This window comes from Enhydra lutris, unplaced genomic scaffold, assembly GCF_002288905.1.
Source record: "Enhydra lutris kenyoni isolate GAN:26980312 unplaced genomic scaffold, ASM228890v2 scaffoldscaffold7, whole genome shotgun sequence".
In the NCBI taxonomy this organism is placed as follows: domain Eukaryota; kingdom Metazoa; phylum Chordata; class Mammalia; order Carnivora; family Mustelidae; genus Enhydra; species Enhydra lutris.
This window is the reverse complement of record NW_019154091.1, coordinates 29,313,811-29,337,153: the sequence shown is the minus strand read 5'-3', so window position 1 is coordinate 29,337,153 and position 23,343 is coordinate 29,313,811. Positions and strand designations below refer to the sequence as shown.

Genomic DNA, 23,343 nt, shown 5'->3' with positions numbered 1-23,343 from the left:
GCAGCAAAAGGGGATAGTATTTATAGAATCTGGAAAAATGATCAACTCTGCTTGGTTTATTCTTTTGTTCCCAAGGCTAATTTGGGGGTGTTGTGTTTAAAACAAAACAAACCATAACAAAAAAGCAAATGTTTTGTAGAGCATTGCAATTATTCCTCTGTTATGCTGTGGATAGTTTCTACTAGATTTAGCTATGTGTAACTCTATATTCTCTTCTAGAGTATAAGGTCTTCAAAATAATATTATATTATAATGACAACAATCATAGTTTAGTCTGTGCCATGCAGTGTTCAAAATGTTTTATACACTTTTTCCCACGAATCCTCCTGACAGCCCCATAAAGGTAAATATTCTTATGATTCCCATTTCATAGATTAAAAAAAAAAAAAAGATGAAGTACAGAGAAAATTAAGGAACTGGTTCAAGATCATGCAGTGACAAGAGGCAAGGCTAAGATTCAACCTCACCTTCCAAGCCACACTCAGAAAGTAGAGGGAACATTAGGAATTGTGCATAGTTCTTCTGTGCTTTTATTTTCCCTAATAGTACCTGGAACAGTGGTTTGCACAGTTGAATCCTTGAAAGTGTTGTTTAGGGGCGCCTGGGTGGCTCAGTGGGTTAAGCCTCTGCCTTTGGCTCAGGTCGTGATCTCGGGGTCCTGGGATCAAGCCCCACATCGGGCTCTCTGCTCAGCAGGGAGCCTGCTTCCCCCTCTCTCTCTGCCTGCCTCTCTGCCTACTTGTGATCTCTCTCTCTCTGTCAAATAAATAATTAAAAATCTTTAAAAAAAAAAAAAAGAAAGAAAGAAAGAAAAAGAAAAGAAAGTGTTTAAACCAAGTTTTGTAATGATAGTTCTGTCATATATTTGTCGGTCTGTGCATGTGTGGAGGGATGAAAAAGAGAGAGTAAGAGAGAGAGCTGTCTACCCAGTGGATGAGATTAGATATTCAGGTTATTAATTTACTACCATCACCTATTGTTGACAATGGAGAAGTATCATCAGAATTTTCAGTTGTAACATATCGCCAATTTAGCATTGCTCAACAGATACAAAACTTTAGTGAATATTTTACAACTGCATGCATACACTTAAGCCATTTGTTTTATATAGTATACTATCAGAACTAGCAAATGACAGCCATACAGCTAGAGACGGACATTATTTTCCCCAAAATTTTTTAAAAATTCTAGTTAGTTAATCTATAGTGTAAAATTGATTTCAGGAGTAGAATTTATTGATTCATTACTTAGATACAATACTCAGTGCTCATCCCAGTTGCCCTCCTTAATGCCCATGTAACCCATCCCCCTGCCCACCTCCCTTCCAGCAACCCTCAGTTTGTTCTCTTTGGTTAAAAGTCTGTTTCTTGGTTTGTTTTCCCCTCTCTCTCTTTTTTCCCCTTCCCATATGTTCTAGATACAGACATTTAGAGATCTGTCATTGTGTGTATGTGTATGTATCTTTTGTTATGACTATAGAGCACTATTCTAGAAGTATTCTTTCATTCAGTTTATTCAGCTCATCTCTATGCTTTATTTAATAGCCATAAAATAGGAAATTGCTACTATTAATGATATTAATAAAACTCCTACCACAAAACTCAATTTTTAAAAAATCATTATTAATAAAGGCAAGTTACTACTCTTCCCATTCGCACAAATCACCCCCACTTAATCATTTCCCTGATTTAATCATTTAACTATGTTACAAACTGTAGACAGCCATGATTCATCCCTCATCCATCCCTGGAGCTAGACAAAGGTGTCAGGTTTTAAAATCCTCTAAGAATCCATAAAGCCCTACAGGTACTCACTGAGTCAGTGTTTAGAAATATATGTATATTATAGCCCTGGAGAAAGTGTTTGCCTGAGGCAAATATTTAGAAGGAATAAGGGGCATCACCTTGAATGGTCTCCTCTCCCTCCTGAGGTGCCAGAATGCTTACTACCTGGGCCATGTATGTTGGCACATTCAAGTCATGTTCATCCTCTGTTACTTACTTTTTTAATCTACATGGTGACCAGATGAGCATAGGCCAAATGTCCTATTGCTGCAAGGGGAAGGAAAGCCTTTTCCTCTTGGAAAAAAAAACAAAAACCATAATTGAGTGTGGTAAGGCTGCGCTATACAGAGAGAAAAGCACAGTGTCTGGACGCCAAGCCCAGGACTCTCGTCCCGTCCCTGCCATTTACTAGCTGATAATCCATTTGACCTCCCTGGGCCTCAGGGGATAATGGTGAGAGCTGCCCTGGCTGCCTTTGGAGATGTTTCTGAGAATCGAATGAAAGGATGATGAGAGAACTTTGCTAAATTCTAATCCACGTACCGAGTTCCATTAATAAACTGAGAACACCTTCGAGAAGATTCTGACCTCTTCCTTTCCTATTTCCTGAGCCTGATTTTGCGGTAACCCGGGGATTCAGGACTTAGGAAAGAAAAGCTGTTTCGAACTGTGAGCTTTAATGGATGTATACGATCAACGCAGAAGAGTTCTTTACCGAATTTGAGCATCCTGAGCGCTAATTGCATTTCTCTCCAACAGTGTCTCTCTCGGTTCTGTTGATTCAGTTCTACCAGGGACTCACGTTAATGTTCGCTATTTAGACAAACAGAAGAGCCTACATTTGGTCCCTCGGAGTGTGTTCAGATGTTAGGAGCTAATGGCAGAGCGTGCCTAATGCTGACATCTACAGGCCCCATTAAACTTAGATTCGTAGTCTGATTAAACCAGAGGGGGAAATGAACTGTTACCATTTTAAACAGTATGAGTTGGAGGCCTTTGTTTCCAAGTAGTATTTTAAAATCTTTCCAGATTCTGATGCTATTGGAATCAAATATTCGATTTAGCAGTCAAGGAAACATGAGAAGCTCTAGGGAGGTCTGTTTTTAAGTTACTATTGTTCCCTGAAACTATTTGCTCATATTATGGTTGGCCTTGAGGAATCTCTATATAAATAGTAATACCGATCATTGCAGATGAAATTTGTAATGAGAAATACCACCAAACTTCCTGAGAGCAGAATCTATGCTTGTTACTTCTACTTCCTCATCATGTTGCTGAAAATGGTGAGAGCTGTCCTGCCTGTCCTTTGAGATGTTTTTCCCGAGGATCAAATGAAATGATGATGAAAGAACTTTGGTAAACTGTAAGTCACATATTGGATGTGTTAGCAAAGTGAAAACACCTTCATGCCCATGAACGCTCTTCCTGCCCTTTGGCTTTGTCACAGTGTTTGGTCTCTCGTCTTCGTTGATCTGACAAATGATGAAAAACACTGCCTCTTGGAAACTCTTTTTCTCCAGTGTTATTTCATGGCAGTTATTTTAGTTCTCTCCCGAATATCTGTCTGTATAGCTGGAGATAGACATTTAGATATCTGTCCTTGCATGTGCACGCACACGTGTATGTAACTTTCATTATGACGTTTTGGGCAGTGTTCTGAATGTGCCCTATCTTTCTGGCTCCTCTTCTTTTTCTTTTTGGCATCCTTTCTCCTCCACTCACAACTCCTGTAAAATGTAGACATTCCCCAGATTATTGCACGTCATTTTATTGCCTCTTTTCTCAGATACTTTCAGTTCATTCATTGAATACATATTTACTGAGCCACTGGGAACATGGGACCTACTGTGGTTCACTAGCTCATTCAACAGGTCCCTGCTCTAGTCGGAGAGACATAGTAAGTGAGGAAACTAGTGCCGTGATATTTGATGATTGTAACGAGAGTGATGACGGACACAAACACAGGTGGAGAATAAATAACAAAAGAGGACAAGGAGGGAAAGTCTCTCTAAGAAGATGACATCTAAACTGAGATCAGGAGAATGAAGGGAAGTTGGTGGTCCTAAAAGCTGGGGTAGAATGTTTCTGGCAAAAGAATAGTGTGAGTGGAGGTCCTGAGGTAGGAAAGAATGTGACATGTTTGTAGACATGGAAGAAGATCATTGTGGCTGAAATTGAGTGAGAGGGAGAGGGACCCACATGGGGTGAGTTGGAGAGGAAGGCAAGGACCCTAACCAGTCAGGCTACATAGAGAGTTCAAATAAGAGCAATGGAAAGCCATTGGAGGGTTGTGTACAGCTGGTGAAATAATGGGACTTATGACTTTAAAAGATTTTAGTATGCCAAAGAGACCGGGGACTTACAGAAGCAGAGGAGCCTGATAGGAGGCTACAGACCCATTAGAAAACACCTGCAGTCATCTGGGAAAGAAACCCAAAAGTTGAATTATTTTTGTTAAGATAGATGACCACCAAATCAATATTTCTAGTTCAGAGTTCTTTTGTCTTTTACTGCCAGACCAGTGGTTCTCAAAGTGTGGTCCCTGGACCCGCAGTATTGGCACCACCTGTGTACTTGTTAGAAATGCTACTTCTGTGCCCCATTCTAACCTAGTGAGTCAGAAATTTACTGAGCTCTTCGGGTGATTTTGATGCATGATACATTTGAGGACCACTACTCTAGGCGAGTGGTTCTCGACTTCTGGTGAGATCGGGATCATCTGGAGTGCTTGCTAAACCACCACTGCTGAGCCCTACCACAGCTGCTTCAGCAGGTTAGAAGTGGGGCGGAGTGAGGGAGAAGTCAAGAATTCTTATTTGTATCACATGCTCAGGGACGCTGATACTGCGAGTCTGGGACCACTCTTGGAGAATCATCTGCCAAGTGGCATTTTGACCTACCCCACCAATACTTTAAAACTTAACAAGTGCAGAACCAGATTGCCTCGTCCAACCCTCACCACGCTTTTTCTCTCACCTCTCCTACTTGCCCTTGGCATTCATATCCAAACCTGCCATTACTGTGTCCGTCACTCACTTCCTTTGTTCTGTAGTTCTTCCTCTCTTACCCCCTGGTATCCGCCAGTTTCCCAGATCCAGAGCTCATGATTCCACACTGTCTTTCCCAAATGTTGACCCTAGTTCATCACCACGTAGGTCAGGTTCTTACTGTCTTTTCTGGGTAACTGTTAAAACCCTTTAACTAATCTCTTCTCCTAATTCTCCCAACAAGTAACAAATGAATCATCCTTTCTAGGGATGGAGACCATAAAGGCTTCTGGCGGAGCTTATCCCATCCTTGCATACGCACCGGTATCACCTGGAGCATTTTTAAAACTATTAATTACTGGGACTTATTCCCAGAGATTCTGATTTAATGGGTCTCAGTGGGGACCCAGACAGTATTTTGTGAAGCCCTACAGGTGGGCTGAGACCCACTGGGATATACAGAAGCATCCTATCCAGGAAGACAGATAAGGACTCATAAGCTGATTGAATATGGGGACAAAAAGGGAAGTTTGAAGGTGAGAGATGACTGTGAGTCATGAGATTAGATGCCAGGAGACCCATGAGGCACAGTCGGTGAAACAGGGAATTCAAGGGGAACAACTGATATTTTGGAGGCAGAGGATGTCTGGTTCTGGATATACAGGTGTGAGGTGTCAATAGGACATCCAAATAGAGATGTCACTAACAGTTGGAATGGGGGTCTGGGGTACAATAAGTCTGTTCTAGAAATGATGACTACAGAGTTGTCTACAAAGAGGTGATTTTGGGGGCACCTGGGTGTCTTAGTTGGTTAAGCATCTGACTATTGATTTCGGCTCAGGTCATGACATTAGGGTTGTGAGATCAAGCCCTGCACTGGGTGTGGAGCCTGCCTGAAATTCAATCTCTCCTTCTAAAAAAACAAAACAAAAAGAGGTGATTTTTGAAGGTGTTGGAACAGATAAAGACCTTGAAAAAAGGTACAGGCTCTGTGTTTCCCAGTGTGGCTCTCTACCCTTATTAAAATCACCTGGGCTATTATTTTAAAATACAGATTCCTGAATCCTTCCCCCCTAGAAATTCTGATTCACTAAATCTGGGTTGGGGCCTGGGAATCGGAATTTTTGTGGCTTCTCGGGAGATGACAAAGTTGGAGACCCACTAGAGGAAAAATGAAAAGGTGTGAGGACAGAAACTTGAGTCATATCTCTGTTTAGAGGATGAGAATTAAGATGGGGGCTCGCAGGAAAGAAAGATCACTAGTTATAGTGGTGAGAGCAATACCATTGCACGGGGTCTGGAGGACAGTGGAGGAATCTGAGTTAGAAGCAGTGAGGACAATTCTGTTGTGGCCTTAACCCCAGTGGTACAGCCATTTGTGTCCTTATGTTCTTCCTGTTTTAGACTGATTTTTCCTGGCCATCTAAGCTCCAGATGAATCTACTTTTATCCAAAGTAATGGTTAAAAACTCAAATTTTTGAGCCAAAATGCTATGTTGAATCAAATTCTCTTGTGTAAACTTTTCTAGGTACGTGTGAGCAAATAACCTCTCTTAGGCTCAGTTTCCCCTCTGTATGAGGGGAATAATCAATCATGTTGTTTAAAGTGATTTTATAATAAATAGCACAATGTATGTAAAGTACTTAACATTGTACCTGGCACTTACAAATTGTCTAATAAAAGGTAGATACTGCTTGTATGCTTCAGAGCACTGTGCTTGGCCTATTGAAAGCACCCAAAGAAGGGGATGCCTGGGTAGCTCAGGTTCTTGGGATCAGGCCCTGGGTCAGTCTCCCTGCTCAGCGGTGAGCCTGCTTCTCCCTCTGCCCCTCCCCTTGCTGGTGCTCTCTTGCTCTCTCTCAAATAAATGAAATCTTTGGGGGTAGGGAAGGTACTCAAAGAAATGGCTGGATTTAAATTTTATTTATTTATTTATTCATTTATTTTTAGAAAGAGAGGGGGTAGCAGTGGGAGAGGGAGAGAGGAAATCCAAGCAGACTCTCCGCATGGAGCCCAACTCAGAGCTCCATCTCACAATCCTGAGATCATGACCTGAGCTGAAACTCAAGTCTGACGCCCCCCAAGAGCCCCCAGAAATGTCTTCTTTTAACTTCTTTTAAGGGTTATGTTATTCAAGTTCATTCTGCTCTGATTATTTAAGCAGCCCGGCTGTTACATAACTTCTATGCCCCCTGACAGAAGACTAGATTATGTTTAAATAAAACTGGGAAAGGGACAATGTTTTTCATTTACATAAAACCTTTCTGAGCTTTGGTGTCTTTACCTACAAAATATGGACTGAATAATCTCTGATCTATCTCCTGATACAAAGTATGGGAAAATGTTTTTTAAAATGTCACGTGGTGGGTAGGGGTTGGTTGCGTGCCTGCATGTCTCATTCGGTTAAGGGTTTGACTCAGTTTCAGCTCAGATCATGATCTCTGGGTCATGGGATTGAGCCCCACATTCAGCTCTGTGCTCAATGGGGAGTCTGCTTAAAGATTCTCTCCCTTTGCCCCTCCCCCAATGCACGCCCCCATCCCTCTCTCTCTCTCTCTCTCTTTCAAATAAATAAATAAATCTTTTTAAGAGATGTTACATAGGGCATCTGGGTGGCTCAGTCAGTTAAGCATCTGACTCTTGATTCTGGCCCAGTTCATGATCTAGGAGTGGTGAGATCCAGCCTCATGCTGGGCTCCGTGCTCAGCAAGGCGTCTACTTGAGATTCTCTCTCTCCCTCTCCTTCTGCCCCTCCATCCCCCAAATTAAAATAAGTAAATCTTTTTAAAAGTGTTATGTAAAAAATCATAATAAAATAAAATAAAATGTTAGTGGTGTGTAATAAAGAAATCTTATCATAAACAAGAAGAAAACAGCAGGGTAGAGGGAGGAGGAGGGAGGAAAGAGAAGTTAAGTAGGAAATGTCTGTGTAACAGAAAAACAGTTTGAGGGCAGAAAAAACTTGTGTGAAAGTACCTTATCATGTTAAAAGAATAAGTGAAATGAGGCCCAGGGAAGTTTAGGGACTTTTATAAGCTTTATTGCATGCTAATGGTGAGAAGGAAGAAAATCAAAAAGGGAAGAGGTGAAACAAACAACCCACCCTAAGAATTACAAGGCAAAAGTTTCTCAGAAGAACTGACCCAGGAGGCCTGGTAGAACTTGCCGGTCCCTCTCACTTAGCTCCGCAAATGCTCCTCTGCCTTTGGAACTCAGCCAGGGAAACCCACATCGGGTTCCCCACATGGTAATTTCCCTGCGGCTCTCAGCCGGACAGCAGGGTCCAGCACCCCTTCCTCTCCTGGTACATACCCCATTTACCCAGATGCCTCTCCCTGTCCAAGCCAACATCCAAAGAGAAGAAATAATCAGAGATCACATCTGATTGCTTTGCTCTGGTCCCTCTATTTTTTACAAAATAAGGCTACCAAAAAAAAAAAAAAAAATCCTTTGGATTTCTTTATTTTAGAGATTCAAACTACTACAGAGATTCAAAGAAACATAGACTCTCAAAGATATTTTAATTGGTTGTTAAACACCAAAATATCTACTTATTTGATTTAGTTGAAGAGGCATGTGTCAACTATAACTTGATTTTTTTTTTCTTTTTATGGCAGTTGATCAGTAACACTAACAATAGTGGGACGATATGAGTCTTATATATGTAGTAGTATCTTTAAGAATAAAAACATTTTTATATAAAAATATCAGAGTTTTCCTTATTAAGTTGTATCTTATTATAGAAAAAAAGGATGATGGAAGAGATATTCCCATGAAATAATTTTAGAAACAGGAAAAAAATCCACCTCTCTGACAAATGGTATGTGGGTCTCTGGGGTTTGGAACATAGTTGCCAAAAATTTGTTAGTTCAGATAGTTACAGGAAAGATTTGTGTGCAGTTCTAATTATTCATGTATTCATTTGAAAGCCTTTCATCCCCCCCCCATAGTTTATATGTATTTAATTTTAGAATTCCTAAAACCATCCCACATGGTAAAAAAATGAGAAGGATCCAGTGATTTCCTTAAACTGTTGTTTTTGTCAATGAGATAGATCCTCCACCAGCCCAGCAAATAGCTAAGAGCACATCAGAAATTCCTTTAAGACAAACTCCCCTAATAACAAAGGTTCGTGGTTCCACAGGTTCATTCTAAATACAGACTCAAGGGCTCTGAAAGTCCTTGCCCAGAAAAGAAAAACAGTGCATGAGAAATAAGCTATACTTCAGGAAATGTAACAGGAAAGTATCTGCCCTAACAATAATTTCAACTAATAAAATATTTATTCAAAGTTTTTGCTCCCTCCTTTTCATTTCCAAAGTCAACAAACGTCTCAGGGACCATCGAAGCTATGTGAGGACACTGGACACATGAGCAGCAGTAAGAGTTAAAGTCATTCGTCTGAAATCTCTGCCCTAGGACTCTGAAATGTACCGTGAAGTTAGGACCGTGAACCGGGATAGTTAGGGACTTTGGGTGAAATTTACCCTTCTTAGTCAGCCCAGTCTGATAATTAAGTCATATGTAATCATCAACCAAGCCTGAGTCTGCACTAATTCGATAAGCAGCTCTTGGTCACACACTGTTCCTTACTTCAGTGTTACACGTAGTACTTTGGGGAACTAGGCGAATGACTGCAAGTTATATACGCTATAATCATAAATGTAAGATGTTGCTCTCTTAAGCTGCCTCCATGGCACCCAGCCCCAGTAGGTTGCCAAGTTGTATTTTTCTTTCTTCTGCATCAGAGCCCACCACATCTGGCCACCTGTGCCCCGGGGCACCCCCACAGCTTCTCCCACCTGAGCTGCTCCGGTCACCCCTGGTGCTGCCCTTTAAAATCTCCCATCAGAAAGACCACTTTATTTTTTTTTTTAAGATTTTATTTCTTTATTTGTCAGAGAGAGAGAGAGAGAGCAAGAGAGCGTGCGAGCACAAGAAGGGGGAAGGGGCAGAGGGAGAGGGAGAAGCAGACTCCCTGCTAAGCAAGGACCCCAGTGCATGACTCAATCCCAGGACCCTGGGATCATGACCTGAACCAAAGGCAGATGCTTAACTGACTGAGCCACCCAGGCATCCCCAGAAGGACCACTTTAAAACACAGGTCTGATCGCATCCCCTCTCCCGGCCAGAGCCCTTTCTGCGGCCTCCGGAGCCCTGTGTGAAGTGGCTCTGGACGCCTCTCCACACTGCCCCACCCCCACGCCCCCCGCCCCTGCTCCCTCCGTCATTCCATGCCAGCCCTGCTGGCCTCCTTGCAGCTTCTGGACCCCACCAGGCCCACTCCCACCACAGGGCCCTTGCACGGCTCCTCCCTTCACATGCATACCCGCATGTCTCAGGCCTCTGCTGAAACGCCCTCTCAGCAGACAGGCTTCTCTGCCCATCTGATCTTGAAGAATAGCCCACTGCCCTCCACGTTGCTCTCATCCCCTCGCCTTGATTATTTTTCAGTCTGTTTTGTGTGGTGGTCTTCCTTTGTGTTTCTGTTAATGACCGTCTCTCCACATTAGAAAGGGAGCTCCGTGCAGTCAGGGGCTCACTGCTGCATCTCTGCACAGACAGTGGTGTCCACACTGAGCAGACCCTCTGTAAATCCTTGTCGAGCTGCAAAGATTGCTTGGAGGAATGGTAAAGTAAAAGTCTTCCGACTTTAGCGTGACTGTTTGAAACAGCAACAGGCAAAGATTGTGATCATTCAGGGGTGCCAAGTGCAACCTCATGATATGAGGACAAAAGGGAGATAAGGAGAGGAGAGTGGATGCTGCTGTTTGGAACAGTTTTGCAAGCGTGGCTTCTTGAGCCTGACATCTAGAAAAGTCTCCAACAGTGAAGGTTTACCGGTCTCGCCAGGTAATAATCCTTCAGTCACAGAGTTATTTGCAGATGGCAACAAGGGATCATAGTGATTCTATAATTCACCGAAAGTGGACGCCAGCATGCGGGGGCAGCTCTGCTCCTTAAAGTCATCCAGGAGCTCGGGCTCCTTCTGGCTCTTTCGCTGCTCTTGTTCTGCCTTCTTTGATGTGTTCTCCACACCAGAATCATTAGTTCTGTCTTGCCAGTACCACTTCTACAGGAATTTCCTGTAATAGACAAAACTGGGGGTGAGTGGTCTTTCTAAGGTGATGACACAGGAGTTTTCACACTTTCACTTTGCTCACAGCCAGAGTTGGTTGCATTACCGTGTTCAGATGCAAAGACCAGGAAGTGTAGTCTCTAGCTGGGGGACCATATACTCTGCTAAAATTCTGGATAGGGGAAGTATTCTAGAAGGAGGGGGCAATGGGTGCTGGGGACAGTTAGTGGTCTCTACTCAGATAATTAGCTGGACACTACTGGGACAGCATATTCTGTTTCAGACACTATGCAAAACCCTATAATAGAAACAGAAAGAATTCCCACTTTGGGGGGGAATGTGTGCGGCAGGACAGGTAGTCAGCAAACCCACAGAGAGACACAAAGTGCTACCAGAGTGGTTCAAAATAGACAGATTGCCCATCCATCTATTTTGACGGATGAGATGAGAAATGAAATTGTTTTGAGAGACAGGAAAGGAGAGGAGAGAGAACATTTTAGATAGAGCAAAGGGCCGGAAGGGAGATTATGGACGGCACGTGTCAGAAAAGCAAGCCCTATAGTTTCATGGAGCTACAGCATAAAGAAGGATCAGGAAATTGTGGAGAGGGAGCTGAGCACTTCGCATTTCTTTTCATTTGGATGCAAACTGGTGAAGGATTTTGAAGAGGGTCGTGATATAATCAGAGTTGGCTTCACAAAGACGATCAGCGACACAGAGTGAGTGGATGTAGGGAGAGAGTCAGTGTGGAAGACTCGATGGAAGGGCAGTTGTGAGAGTCTAAAGAAGGTTTTCTAGTGAGACAACTTAATAGGAAACAAACAAAACACCTCTGAAACCACCCTGGTTTAATATTAGCCGAATTATATGTTATTGGCATACATCTGTTGGATGTCTTCTTGTGCTCTAGGCTAGTGGCTTTCAAACTTGTCTGACCATATGCAGGAAGACATCCATTCCTTCCCCTCAGTCCAGTTTCACAAACGTGTTTCGAAACAAGGCTTTCCTAAAATGAAAATTTTAAAAATTTTTTCATAAAAAAAAAAAAAGCTTTTCATAAAGTGGTATTTTGCTACTAGAGTAGAAAATGCAGTCTGTCGTTTTTCTGCTCTCTTTTTCTTAATTCTGTTCCAAGCCTCTAAATTTATTTAGAGTTTGAGAAAGACCTCTTTAGGCACCGTGAGGAAAGCAGGAGGAGTACAACATAAGAGCTATCTGAATCGCATTTGTTAAGAGAAGGAAAATAGGCACAAACACAAACACAAGAGGAGACCGAGAAGTCCTAGAGCTTAGGAGCCAGAAGGCACCTGAGTAGCTCCTTTATCTTACTGTTCCGTGTAATTAGTGAGAAAACGAAGCTCAGAAGTATAAACTTACTTCATGGCTCATAGAAAGTTGGTGCTGCAGACCCAGAACAGGCAGACCTTCTTGGCAGTTTCTTGTTACATATTTTTTAATTAAAAAAAATAACAATAGTGAAACTGAGATTACAAAAATTGTGATACATTTTCATTTTGTCAATTTAATTTGGATTGAGAAAATCATGCTCTCTAATACACATACCAAAAATGCTATTCAGAGGTTCTGCTTATGAGATAATATTTATTTCGATACTCACAGCTGATTGTTGGTGGGGGCGGACTAGCCTGGGACACAGATTTGAAGTCATATGCTGAATGGCTTAGTTCAGTCCCGTCAGTGGGACTCAGTGGAACTGAATTACCTCTCATTTGGAGATAATATCAAAATATAAATTCGAAGCTGTTCAGCCCCTCGGGATAAACCCTGGCCAAGTGGGCCTTTCCACCCTTTTACTCCCACCTCCATCTCCGTCAAGAAAACACGGGAGTGTCTTGATTGCCGGTTTTACCCACCCTTCTACAATGTGATTAGCTCCTTAAAAGGTCCTGTGCTCTTCTGAGTCTCTATGCTGTTCTTGGATTTTCCATTTTCCCTTTTGGATTTTCCATCTAACACCTGAGGTTATGGCTTTGATGTGACTGCCAAAAAAGTACTGAACCAGATGCTTCCAGTGCCACACCTTGTCGATCTTTTTACGTACATTCTCACCTTGATTGTTTCCCAGTTAGAAAAATATTATACACTCTTTAAATTTTACCAGTTAATGATGTCAAAACTTTCCACTAAATAAACCGTATTAATGTCTTTGACCCTAACTACTCTCTGTTTTCAGTTTTTTAAGGCTTTGCTCAATAAAACCATTGATTAAAAGTACTTTACCCTTTTCCGATAGAGTTTAGAAAAAACGGACTGTGATAGTCTCATTCTTATTTGCCAGATTTAGCAACAAAGTTGGGTATTTTGTGAGATAATGGCAACAGAAATACTCTTATGTTTGATTATCTGATTTATTTAGGCTTCTAATACACTCATGTTTGATTATCTGATTTATTTAGGCTTCTAAAGAAAAATTATAAAAATCATATAACAATCACAGTTTGACATTACAATTTCTGAAGATTGTCATACAATGTTAACATTTGTCAAAAAATTTTTAGAAAGGAGAGCTACATAGTTGAAGCTATTAAATGATTTATGGTAAAATAGGTAATTTATTATATTTCTTGGCAGGCACTTCTTTCGCCAGCCTTTTGATTAGAAATTTACAGAAGCTTTTCACAAAATATAATAAGACAAGGCTCCTTACACAGTTGTTTTTGGCATTTGTGGTTTGAACAAAATTCTGTTGCATTTCTTAACAACTAAATGAATTCCACATGAAGAGAACTCTGCTCACTGTCTCTCCTCTCCCTTGAAACCCGCAGACGTCTTGCCGGAAACGCTTTGACATACATTCCCAATGGAGCATTCGCTGGCCTTTACAGTCTTAAAGTTCTGTAAGTAAACAGGGTCTTATTTATTATATTTCTTTTTTATTTGTTATATTTCAGATTTTAGTGTCAAGTGGATGCTAATTAACTCCTAAAGACTGAATCCCTCTAATAAGCTATTCAGAACCATAGGCTAATTCATTTAAATTCAAGTCCACCTTCATTGGTGCTGCAGGACCGCATTATACCTGGCTGGGTCCATGTGTGAAAAAAGTCCCTCTCTGCTGTCCTAATTTAAAATCTAAAATTGCCTCTAAAGAAGCAACTTATCAACTCAGACTTCTAAGATAGCATTTCCCCTTCCTTTTATGTAATGAAGTTGGGGACACTTCCTTGAATCATTTTGATCACCAAGTGAATAAATCATTATGATGCTGACATAATGAGACCGCAGCCTCAAACCATTTGTCAAGCTTATTTCCGTTTAATGCACTGAATAAGGATTAGCTAAAACACTACCAAGTTTATGTCCCACTTGTGAATAGAGAAAAGCCAAGTGCGTAACAGATTCAGTGAGTAGTTATTTAATTGAGAATTGTTCATTCATCGGGACTTTTAAGAGTGGTTTTCTTATTATTTAATATCCAACTTCCCAGCTGGTTCATCAGAAAACTCATTATTACTGAATACCTCCTTCTTCTAATTCTCATTGCTCAATTTTCTTTCACTTTATTCTGTGCAGGAAAAAAAAAGTCACCTAGTTAGAGAAAATAGGTAACATAAGTTGAAAGTCATACCAGGAAAATTTTATCGGAGAGAATATCCTGATTTTATTCCCTTTCTTTGAGATAAAAGTTATAAACTCTAAGAAGGCATTTGATATATTTCTCCATAATGGAAATTGCATCTTATTGACCTAAGGGATATATAGGCTCTTAGAAAAGCAGTTCTATTTAAATTGAACCTTTTGCTAAAAATCGAACTTAACAGCCAAACCATCGTTTGGTCTGCTTGGGTAGTTGAGTTTGGTCCCCCTTACCCTTAACTTGTTTTGGCTATTAGGCAGAAATATTTTTTTAAAGATTTTATTTAATTATTTGACAGAGAGGGAGAGAGATCACAAGCAGACAGACAGGCAGGCAGAGAGGGGGAAACAGGCTCCCTGCTGAGCAGAGAGCCTGATGCGGGGCTCAATTCCAGGACCCTGAGATCATGACCTGAGCCGAAGGCAGAGGCTTAACCCACTGAGCCACCCAGGCGCTCCTAGGCAGAAATATTTTTAAGTAGTCATATTACTGAATACTAATGTGAATTCATTGTGTGGTAAAATTGTGAGTTGTAGCACGAACTCTTTCATGCACCTGTATCTCCATGAACTCAGCAAAATACTTGGAACCATTTAAAATGCATCATAAATAAATCAAGTTTAGATAAGACAAGTAAGGTAATGTTTTTTCAATGTTGAGATATGTGCCACAAAGCATTTCGGATACTTGTTAAATAAATTATACTAGAATCAATTATTTTAATTCACTTAAAAATGTATTTTGGGTGTACTGAGCTACAGAGAGAGAGAAAAAAAGTGTGTGTGTGTGTGTGTGTGTGTGTGTGTGTGTGTGTGTGTGGCATTGAACAGATTATTGCTAAAAATACAAGGATCAATAAGTATGACCCATGCCCTTGAAGAGTTTATTTGTAGTGCTAGGTTGTGGGATCAGGATAGTAGGACAAAGACAAACAGATCTCTGATGCATCTAAAAAGTATGATAGAGATATTTGCAGGACACTGTGAAACTCCCGAGGGTGGGGAACATTTAGTCTGGTCTGATGGTTTAGAGTTGGCTTCCTGTAAGACATAGAAAGGGGCCTGGTCCCAGAGATCCTTTATGTCATATCAGAAATACATGGGCATGATCATGTTCTGGGCACACTGAGGAACCAGGGGAAAGTTGTAAGCATGGCAATGGCAGTTTCGGACTTGGCAGTTTAGCTAGATCGCTGTGCATGTGAAGAGGGATCTAGAGGAGCAAGACCCCTACCAGGAATTGAATTCATGCTTCCATTTACTTTGCTGACTTAAATACTAATATTCAACGAGCAAATTCAATCGTCAAATATTCTGAAAGTATTTTGGTAGGAGAATAATGGTTCTCAACCACAGTCATTCCACCTGCCACACAGTGTTTTGGAAATTTGGGGGGACATCTTTGGTTTTCCAGATGACAGGCATGAAGTAAATTGTCCTGTGATGTGCTACTCAGCCTGGTATAAAAGATTCTCCCACATCTGACCTGACTTCTGTCTGTCCCTCCAGGCCAAGTGTATATGTGCTGCCGAAGCGAGCACCAGGCCAAGTGTAAATCAATAATATTTTCACGCATAAGAATACTAAAAGGTTTTACAAGAAGTTCTGCATAAGCCTTATGATTTGTACAGGAAAAGTTAAATGGAATAAATATATTCTGTTAAAATCATTGAACAATTCAGTTTATGTATCCTTTCTATTTCAGGTATTATATGATTTCTAACCACATTTTTTTTAATTTTTAAATGTTTTTATTAACATATAATGTATTATTAGCCCCAGGGGTACAGGTCTGTGAATCACCAGGTTTACACTTCACAGCACTCATCATATCACATACCTTCCCCAATGTCCGTAACCCAACCACCCTCTCCCTACTCCCCTACCCCTGGCAACCCTGTTTGTTTTGTGAGATTAAGAGTCTCTTACGGCTTGTCTCCCTCCCAATCTCATCTTGTTTCATTTATTCCTTTCCTACCCCCCAAAGCCTCTCAACTTCCTCATATCAGGGAGATCATATGATAGTTGCTTTCTCTGATTGACTTATTTCGCTAAGCATAATACCCTCTAGTTCCATCCACATCATCACAAATGGCAAGATTTCATTTCTTTTGATGCCTGCATAGTATTCCATTGTATATATATACCACATCTTCTCTATCCATTCATCCCTTGATGGACATCTAGGTTCTTTCCATAGTTTGGCTATTGTGGACGTTGCTGCTATAAACATTTGGGTGCTCGAGCCCCTTTGGATCACTACATTTGTATCTTTAGGGTAAATACCCAGTAGTGCAATTACTGGGTCATAGGGTAGCTCTATTTCCAACTTTTTGAGGAACCTCCATGCTGTTTTCCAGAGTGTCTGCACCAGCTTGCATTCCCACCAACAGTGTAGGAGGGTTCCCCTTTCTCCACATCCTCGCCAGCATCTGTCATTCCCTGCCTTGTTAATTTTAGCCATTCTGACTGGTGTGAAGTGGTATCTCATTGTGTCTAACAACATATTTTGTTGAAAATTGTGTTAGTGCAGTAGAATTACTTCCAAAGCCCCACACACACACACACACACACACACACACACACACACACACAAAGAATTAAAGATATGGGGCACCTGGGTGGCTCAGTTGTTAAGCGTCTGCCTTTGGCTTGGGTCGAGATCCTGGGATCCTGCAATCAAGCCCTGGGTTGGGCTCCCTGCTCAGCAAGAAGCTTGCTTCTCCCTCTTCCACTCCCCCTGCTTGTATTCCTGCTCTCAGTGTCTCTTTCTCTCTGTCAAATAAATAAATAAAATCTTTAAAAAAATTAAGATATATAATTGTGGAAGCATAAGACTTCTTAAAAATAATTGCCATGAAATTAGCAGAGAAACATGAAACGTCAGGATAAGGCTCTCTTGAATTTCATTAACAAGTGTTGCTTAATAAATACTTTATATTTTGGCCTTTAAAAATTTTTGGAGAGTGGTCATAAAAATCTATCTTATGATGATTATGTAATGATTTATTTATTTGGGGGTGACCCGATGCTTTTTAATCTTGCTCTTCCATTATCCAGCAGTGTCTACCACCCGACTGCTATGAAGGCAATATTGTGCTATTTCTTTTTCCAATTTGGCTTCAATTCGCTGTTGTCTGTATGCTCTCCAGGACCTCTTGAAGTCCTGGAGAATGAATGCTTGCCTCAGCGTATGATGGAGCTTTAAGACAGGATGAGTGTTCACTGTGATACTTCAACCCTATCTTGTCCTAGGGGAGAATTATTTCAACACTACTCTTCTCTATAAGGAAGTCATTTGTGAAAATATCCATGCTCATCTGCAAGAGTATAACACTTCCTGATTTTCTCTCTTATGACGTCTAAAATTTGTCTTAGCATGTTATCTTTATTTTAATAAAGGTTGTTTCCTTCTGTCCCATATAAGTACAGTCTGTTATCTATCTTAACTCTGGTTCTTCTTTTAGTATGCATCTAGCCCTCTAATCTCATTTCCCTGTTCTTGTCCAACATAGTTTCTGATCATGGGGTTTCTCTCACGCCCAACCTTATTCATTAAAAGGAGAGGCAAACATCTGACTCGTTCATAAAGATGTCTCCTATCTGAACATCATGTGTGTAATGACACGTGTATCACTTTATTATACATTTCTTTTATTTGTCCTTCTTAATATAGTTAGGGCAGTATCTTATATTGATTTTTTTCCTTCAAAATGATGTGTGTAAATAGGCTATATTTTTATGAATGTTATCTAAATAAAAGAGATAAGGCATTATAAAATATTGGGATTAAAGGGAGAATTGGGCCCAGTAGTGTTGAGACCACAGTGCTAGAGGTAAAATGCAAAACAAGACAACCCTGTTTCTGTGTTCATGGCAACTCTTCCAAATGTTTTATAAAGTCCAAAAGCCATTGGAAGAAAGAAATAACTGATTACAGTATAGAATGGTAAGAAAGGTATTATAAAAGTTATATCCATCTGGGTCCATGACCAGCATAGAGAGGGTAAGGAGGGCATTTGACAAAAAAAAAAAAAAAAAAAAAAAAGAGAGAGAGAGACAGACAGAAGAGTAATCCAGTCCACTGAGAAAATTAAGACAGCAACAGCTTTCATTGGCTAGGACTCCATTATATCTGAAATCTTGCTACTGTGAACTCTGGAAGTTCATTAATATTTAAGATTACCCCTGTATACTGGCCTCATAAAAAAAATAATAGTAAGTTATCTGTTCTGCATTGCAAAATACCTAGTCCAGTGGAATTCTGAACCAGGCTTTCTTCAACCAAGGTTTATTTTCTCGTGTAAGCCATTCAGTCAAGGAACAGCTTCTCATCCTACCCCCCAGCACCAGAACCAAAGCCATGTGGAGGTGATGGGTAAAACTAACTGGGGAGAAGTACAAGGAGCCCAAATTCTCTCATTCCCATGTAGACTTACAACGGAGTCTCAGCAGCTACTTGATCTCTAAACACAAAACAATTAGGCAGAAGGAATACCAAAGGATCAAGCCATCAACTGTGTTGAAGTCCCCTTGTAACATATAATTTCATCTCCCAATGCTGCGCTATACCTGTTCTCAATTAGTCCTGTTGGCAAAAAAGATAACCAAACATTGTATTATTAAGAAGCTCGGGATGCTGTAGGAAATAGTGAATATTTTAAATTTTTAATACTTTAAATATATTTAGACTTTTAAATACATTTTAAAATAAATTTTAAATTTTTAAATATTTTTAATTTTTTAAATTTTTAATATTTTAAGATCAGGGAAAGAAATTAAGAAAATACGCAACCATTCTTTGTCTCTAAAGAAAATGTTTTCTTTTCTCGCCCATATGCAAATGATAAATATGAAGCTAAAATTGCCTAAACCCATATCCATGAAAATATAAGCTTTCTGCTTATATTCAATGCACTGAATAAAGGAATATTTGCAAAAGAAATCAGCAGCCGTGTTATGAATGCTTTCTGTTTTAATTGCACTCCATAGTGCTATAAACCCTTTAATTGTTTTGTCTCCCACTAGGATATCTTAAACAAAAACAGAATTTTCTAATTAACTCACTGGAGACTTATAAGGATATAATGGAGATAACTTGCTCTTGTTTTGTCATTTAAAAGTAATTAAACAGAAGTTATTTTAGGAAGAGAATCAGGACTTAAGTGATTTTTTTTAAATTATATTTTTGGTATTTTACTGGTAGAAGTAATCCAAAAATTAAATTGCCAGGAGGTAGTTCAGGAGTAGTTTAAAAATTATCATCAGCAAAGCTCACTTAAGTTCTGTTTTCTGAATGTATAAAACTTCGGAGATGTTTTAAAACTTGTATAAAGATGTATAAAACTTTGGAGACAGTTTGCAACTACTTAATGAAGGAAAACCACCTGAATATCTCTTATCCTCTACTCCAATTTTCCAATTTTTTAGGAAGTCCACATTTTTATAGTTTTGCTGTTTGGTTAGCAAAGAATAGAAAGACTATTCAATAAACACTTTGTACTGTATTACCTACAAAATTTAGACATCAATTAAGTCCATTATCTGTGTCTTACCATCATTTAAATGTGTCACTCAATTAGTGAGTGACTTAGAAAACATTTCTGTGGAGTTAAACTTATATAATATATTAAAACTATATAATATATGTTATATATATTAAAACTACTTGGAAAAACTACTTGGAAAAGTGTAAAATAATCTAGAAATGTGAAATTTTAATATTCAGGTAAATTATGAAATATGGAATTCAAGGTACAATTTTCCCAATTCCTTGACAGGTATGTGAAGTGTGAGGTCTTCCTAAAACTTGACTTTGTTCATAAAGAAGCAATACATTTGACACTCTTGATTTATGAAATGTTAGTTGAATTCAAGTTCAATAATGAAATTCTTTTGGCAAACTACTGGACTACAAGTGACATAATTCTGTTCTTTCTTTTTTTTTTTTTTTTAAAGCTCATGTTTTACTTCTTTTTTTTTTTAAGATTTTATTTATTTATTTGACAGAGAGAGATCACAAGTAGGCAGAGAGAGAGAGAGGAGGAAGCAGGCTCCCTGCCAAGCAGAGAGCCCGATGCGGGACTCAATCCCAGGACCCTGGGATCATGACCTGAGCCGAAGGCAGAGGCTTAACCCACTGAGCCACGCAGGCGCCCCCAATTCTATTCTTTCTTAAACAGAATCTCAGACATGATAAGAAAAATGTAAATTTTATGACCTTTAAGTATTTTTTTGTGTCTCATTTGTATACGAACTCACATTTCATATTTTAATCCTCAAACACCTTATCAGTCAGATGATCTTATTATATTCCCATTATACAGATAAGTGACCAAAGGTCAAAGAGATTAAATGGTTTTAAATTAAAAGACGTAAAACTTAGGCCTTATCTCCAAGCTCAATGTAACCCCAAGTTCAGATGAAAATATTCTACCAGAAATCACTTGGTCTAGCTTAGGGTAATTCTCAGTGTGTGGCATCTTGCCCTTCAGCACCAGAATCACCTGGAAGTTGGTTAGAAATGCACATTCTCTGGCTCCTACCCAGATGTACTGAACCAGAAACTTTGAGGGTGGGCCCAGCACTCCGGGTTTTAATAAGTCTCCCAGTGGATTCTGATAAACCCCGAAGTCTGAGAACCACTGGCACAGATTTTTTTTTTTTTTTGCTCATTTTATTTTGTGGTTAATTAAAATGTCACATCCAATATGATCTCATTACATTGTTAGTTTTGACAAGGAGTCTATCAATTCATAGAAAAAAGGGCTGACCTTGGTGGAATGCTTACTGTACAGCACGGATTGTTCCGTATACATTCACTCATCAGATCATCTCAGTAAGCCCTCGGGTGGGTATTATTATTGGTCACTGAGATGTGGAGAAATTGGATGATTTCCCCGAGGCCACACCGCTGGTGGCAGGGAAAAGGCAGACCGATTCGAGAACCCATACTCTTACCCACACCGTAATCATTCCGTACACTATCCAACCGAGAATCTGGACATTCAGCCAATATGCCTCAAGAGACTGCTTGCAGTGCAGTGGAGCGTACACCAAGTTCAGAGTCAGACATACACGTGGGGTTGGTTTCCCAGTGAGTCATCTCATGAAAAGAAACTTCTGCAGTGGACAGGAGAGAAACAGGCACATTTTTTTCAGAGATCCAAATGTAAAGCGGGCGACCTCCTCAGCAGAAATATTTCTGTAGAATATCTACCTTCCTAAAATAGTCTTCTGCCTCTGGCTTACATAGACCATGAAATACAGGCGGAATGGCTGCGAAATTATGGTGTTATAAACATTTATGAATAAGCTAGCAAAGTACCAGGAATCTAATGGGAATTTTTTCCCTTGCTATTTCCCTACTAACAGTGATATATTTTTATTTCATTGTTACCAGGTGTTACTGTTCCGTAGTCCTCATGTTCTGAGAACTGTTGAATCCAGGCGAGCAAAAGCGCAATACTTCACAAAAAGAATTTAATTGCTATTAAAATATGACCACACACACAAGAAGAGAGAAGATCTTTAATAGCTTCCTACTGTAGCCACATTTCCATTTTGTCTAATTTATATAGTCATCAGAGGGATCCTTTAAACCATACATAAAACAAGTGTTGGTGAAGGTGTGGGGAAAGGAGATCCCTTGTACACTGTTGGTGGGAATATCGATCAGAACAGCCTCTAGGAAAAACAGTATGGAGGTTCCTCAAAAAATTAAAAATAGAAATACCATATGTTCCAATAATCCCTCTATTGGGTATTTACCCAAAGAAAACAAAAACACTAATTTGAAAAGATATATGTATCCCTGTCTTTATTGCAGCATTATTTACCATAGCAAGATATGAAAGCAATCCAAGTGTCCATCCATAGATGAATGGATAAGGAAAATGTGTGTCTGTGTGCATGCATATGTGTATGAATATTATGCAGCATGAAAAAGATGAGATCATGCCATTTGAGACCACATGGATGGACTTAGAGAGTATTATGCTAAGTGAAATAAATCAGACTGAGAAAGACAAATGCCACATGATTCACTCATAAGTGGCATCTGAAAAAATGAACAAACAAAAAGCAGAATCAGACCTATCAATACAGAAGAAAAACTGATGGTTGCTGGAGGGAGGTGGTGGGTGGAGATGGTTAGCAAAATCAGTGAAAGGAGGTAGGAGATAGCGGCTTCCAGTTACAGGGTGAATAAGTCACAGGAATAAAAAGCAGAGCATAAGTAATAGTCAATGATACTGTAATCATGATGTATGGAAACAGTTGGTTGCTACACTTGTGATGAACATAGCATAATGTAGAAACTTGTACATCAGTAAGTTGTACCCTGAAACTAATGATACATTGTATATCAACTATACTCAAATTTTTAAAAAGGATAAAAACATAAATTAGAGCATATCATTTCCCTACATAAACCCTCCAATAGGAGTTTCTCACCACACTTAAAAAAAAGCCTCATTGTGGCCTGCAAGTCCTCCATGAGATGGCCTCAGTTTCTCTCAACCTCTTGGTCTCACTCACTCCTCTCCCATGATCCTTGGCTGCTCCTTGAACGAGTCAAACAAGCTCTGGCCTCTGGGCCTTTGCACTTACTCCTCCCTCTTCTCAGAAATTCTTCCCAGATGTCCACAGGATTTGCTCCATGACTCCATTCTAGTTTCCACTTAAGTATCACCTCCTAAGAAAGATCTTCCCTGACCACCTTTAAAATAAAAATCTCACCCCTGGTAGCCATCCATCCCAAATCCATGTTTTGTTCTTTTTTCATGGTACCTATCACTTGTCTGATGTTATAGACTCATCCATCAATTTTTACTTATCATTCACTCCACACAGGAACGTTAAGCTCCCCAAGGGCCAAGACTTGGTCTTATGCTC

General features: G+C 39.9%; 1 protein-coding gene across 3 annotated transcripts in view; it reads left to right on the top strand.

Moving 5' to 3' along the window:
- LOC111142179 (leucine rich repeat containing G protein-coupled receptor 5) overlaps nt 1–23,343 on the top strand; it is a 122,860-nt gene that overhangs the window by 58,103 nt on the left and 41,414 nt on the right. For all 3 annotated transcript variants that reach the window (XM_022495189.1, XM_022495188.1, XM_022495186.1), the window contains exon 3: nt 13,638–13,709. In XM_022495189.1, the coding sequence (XP_022350897.1) occupies nt 13,638–13,709 (72 nt within the window). The remainder of the gene's footprint in view (nt 1–13,637; nt 13,710–23,343) is intronic.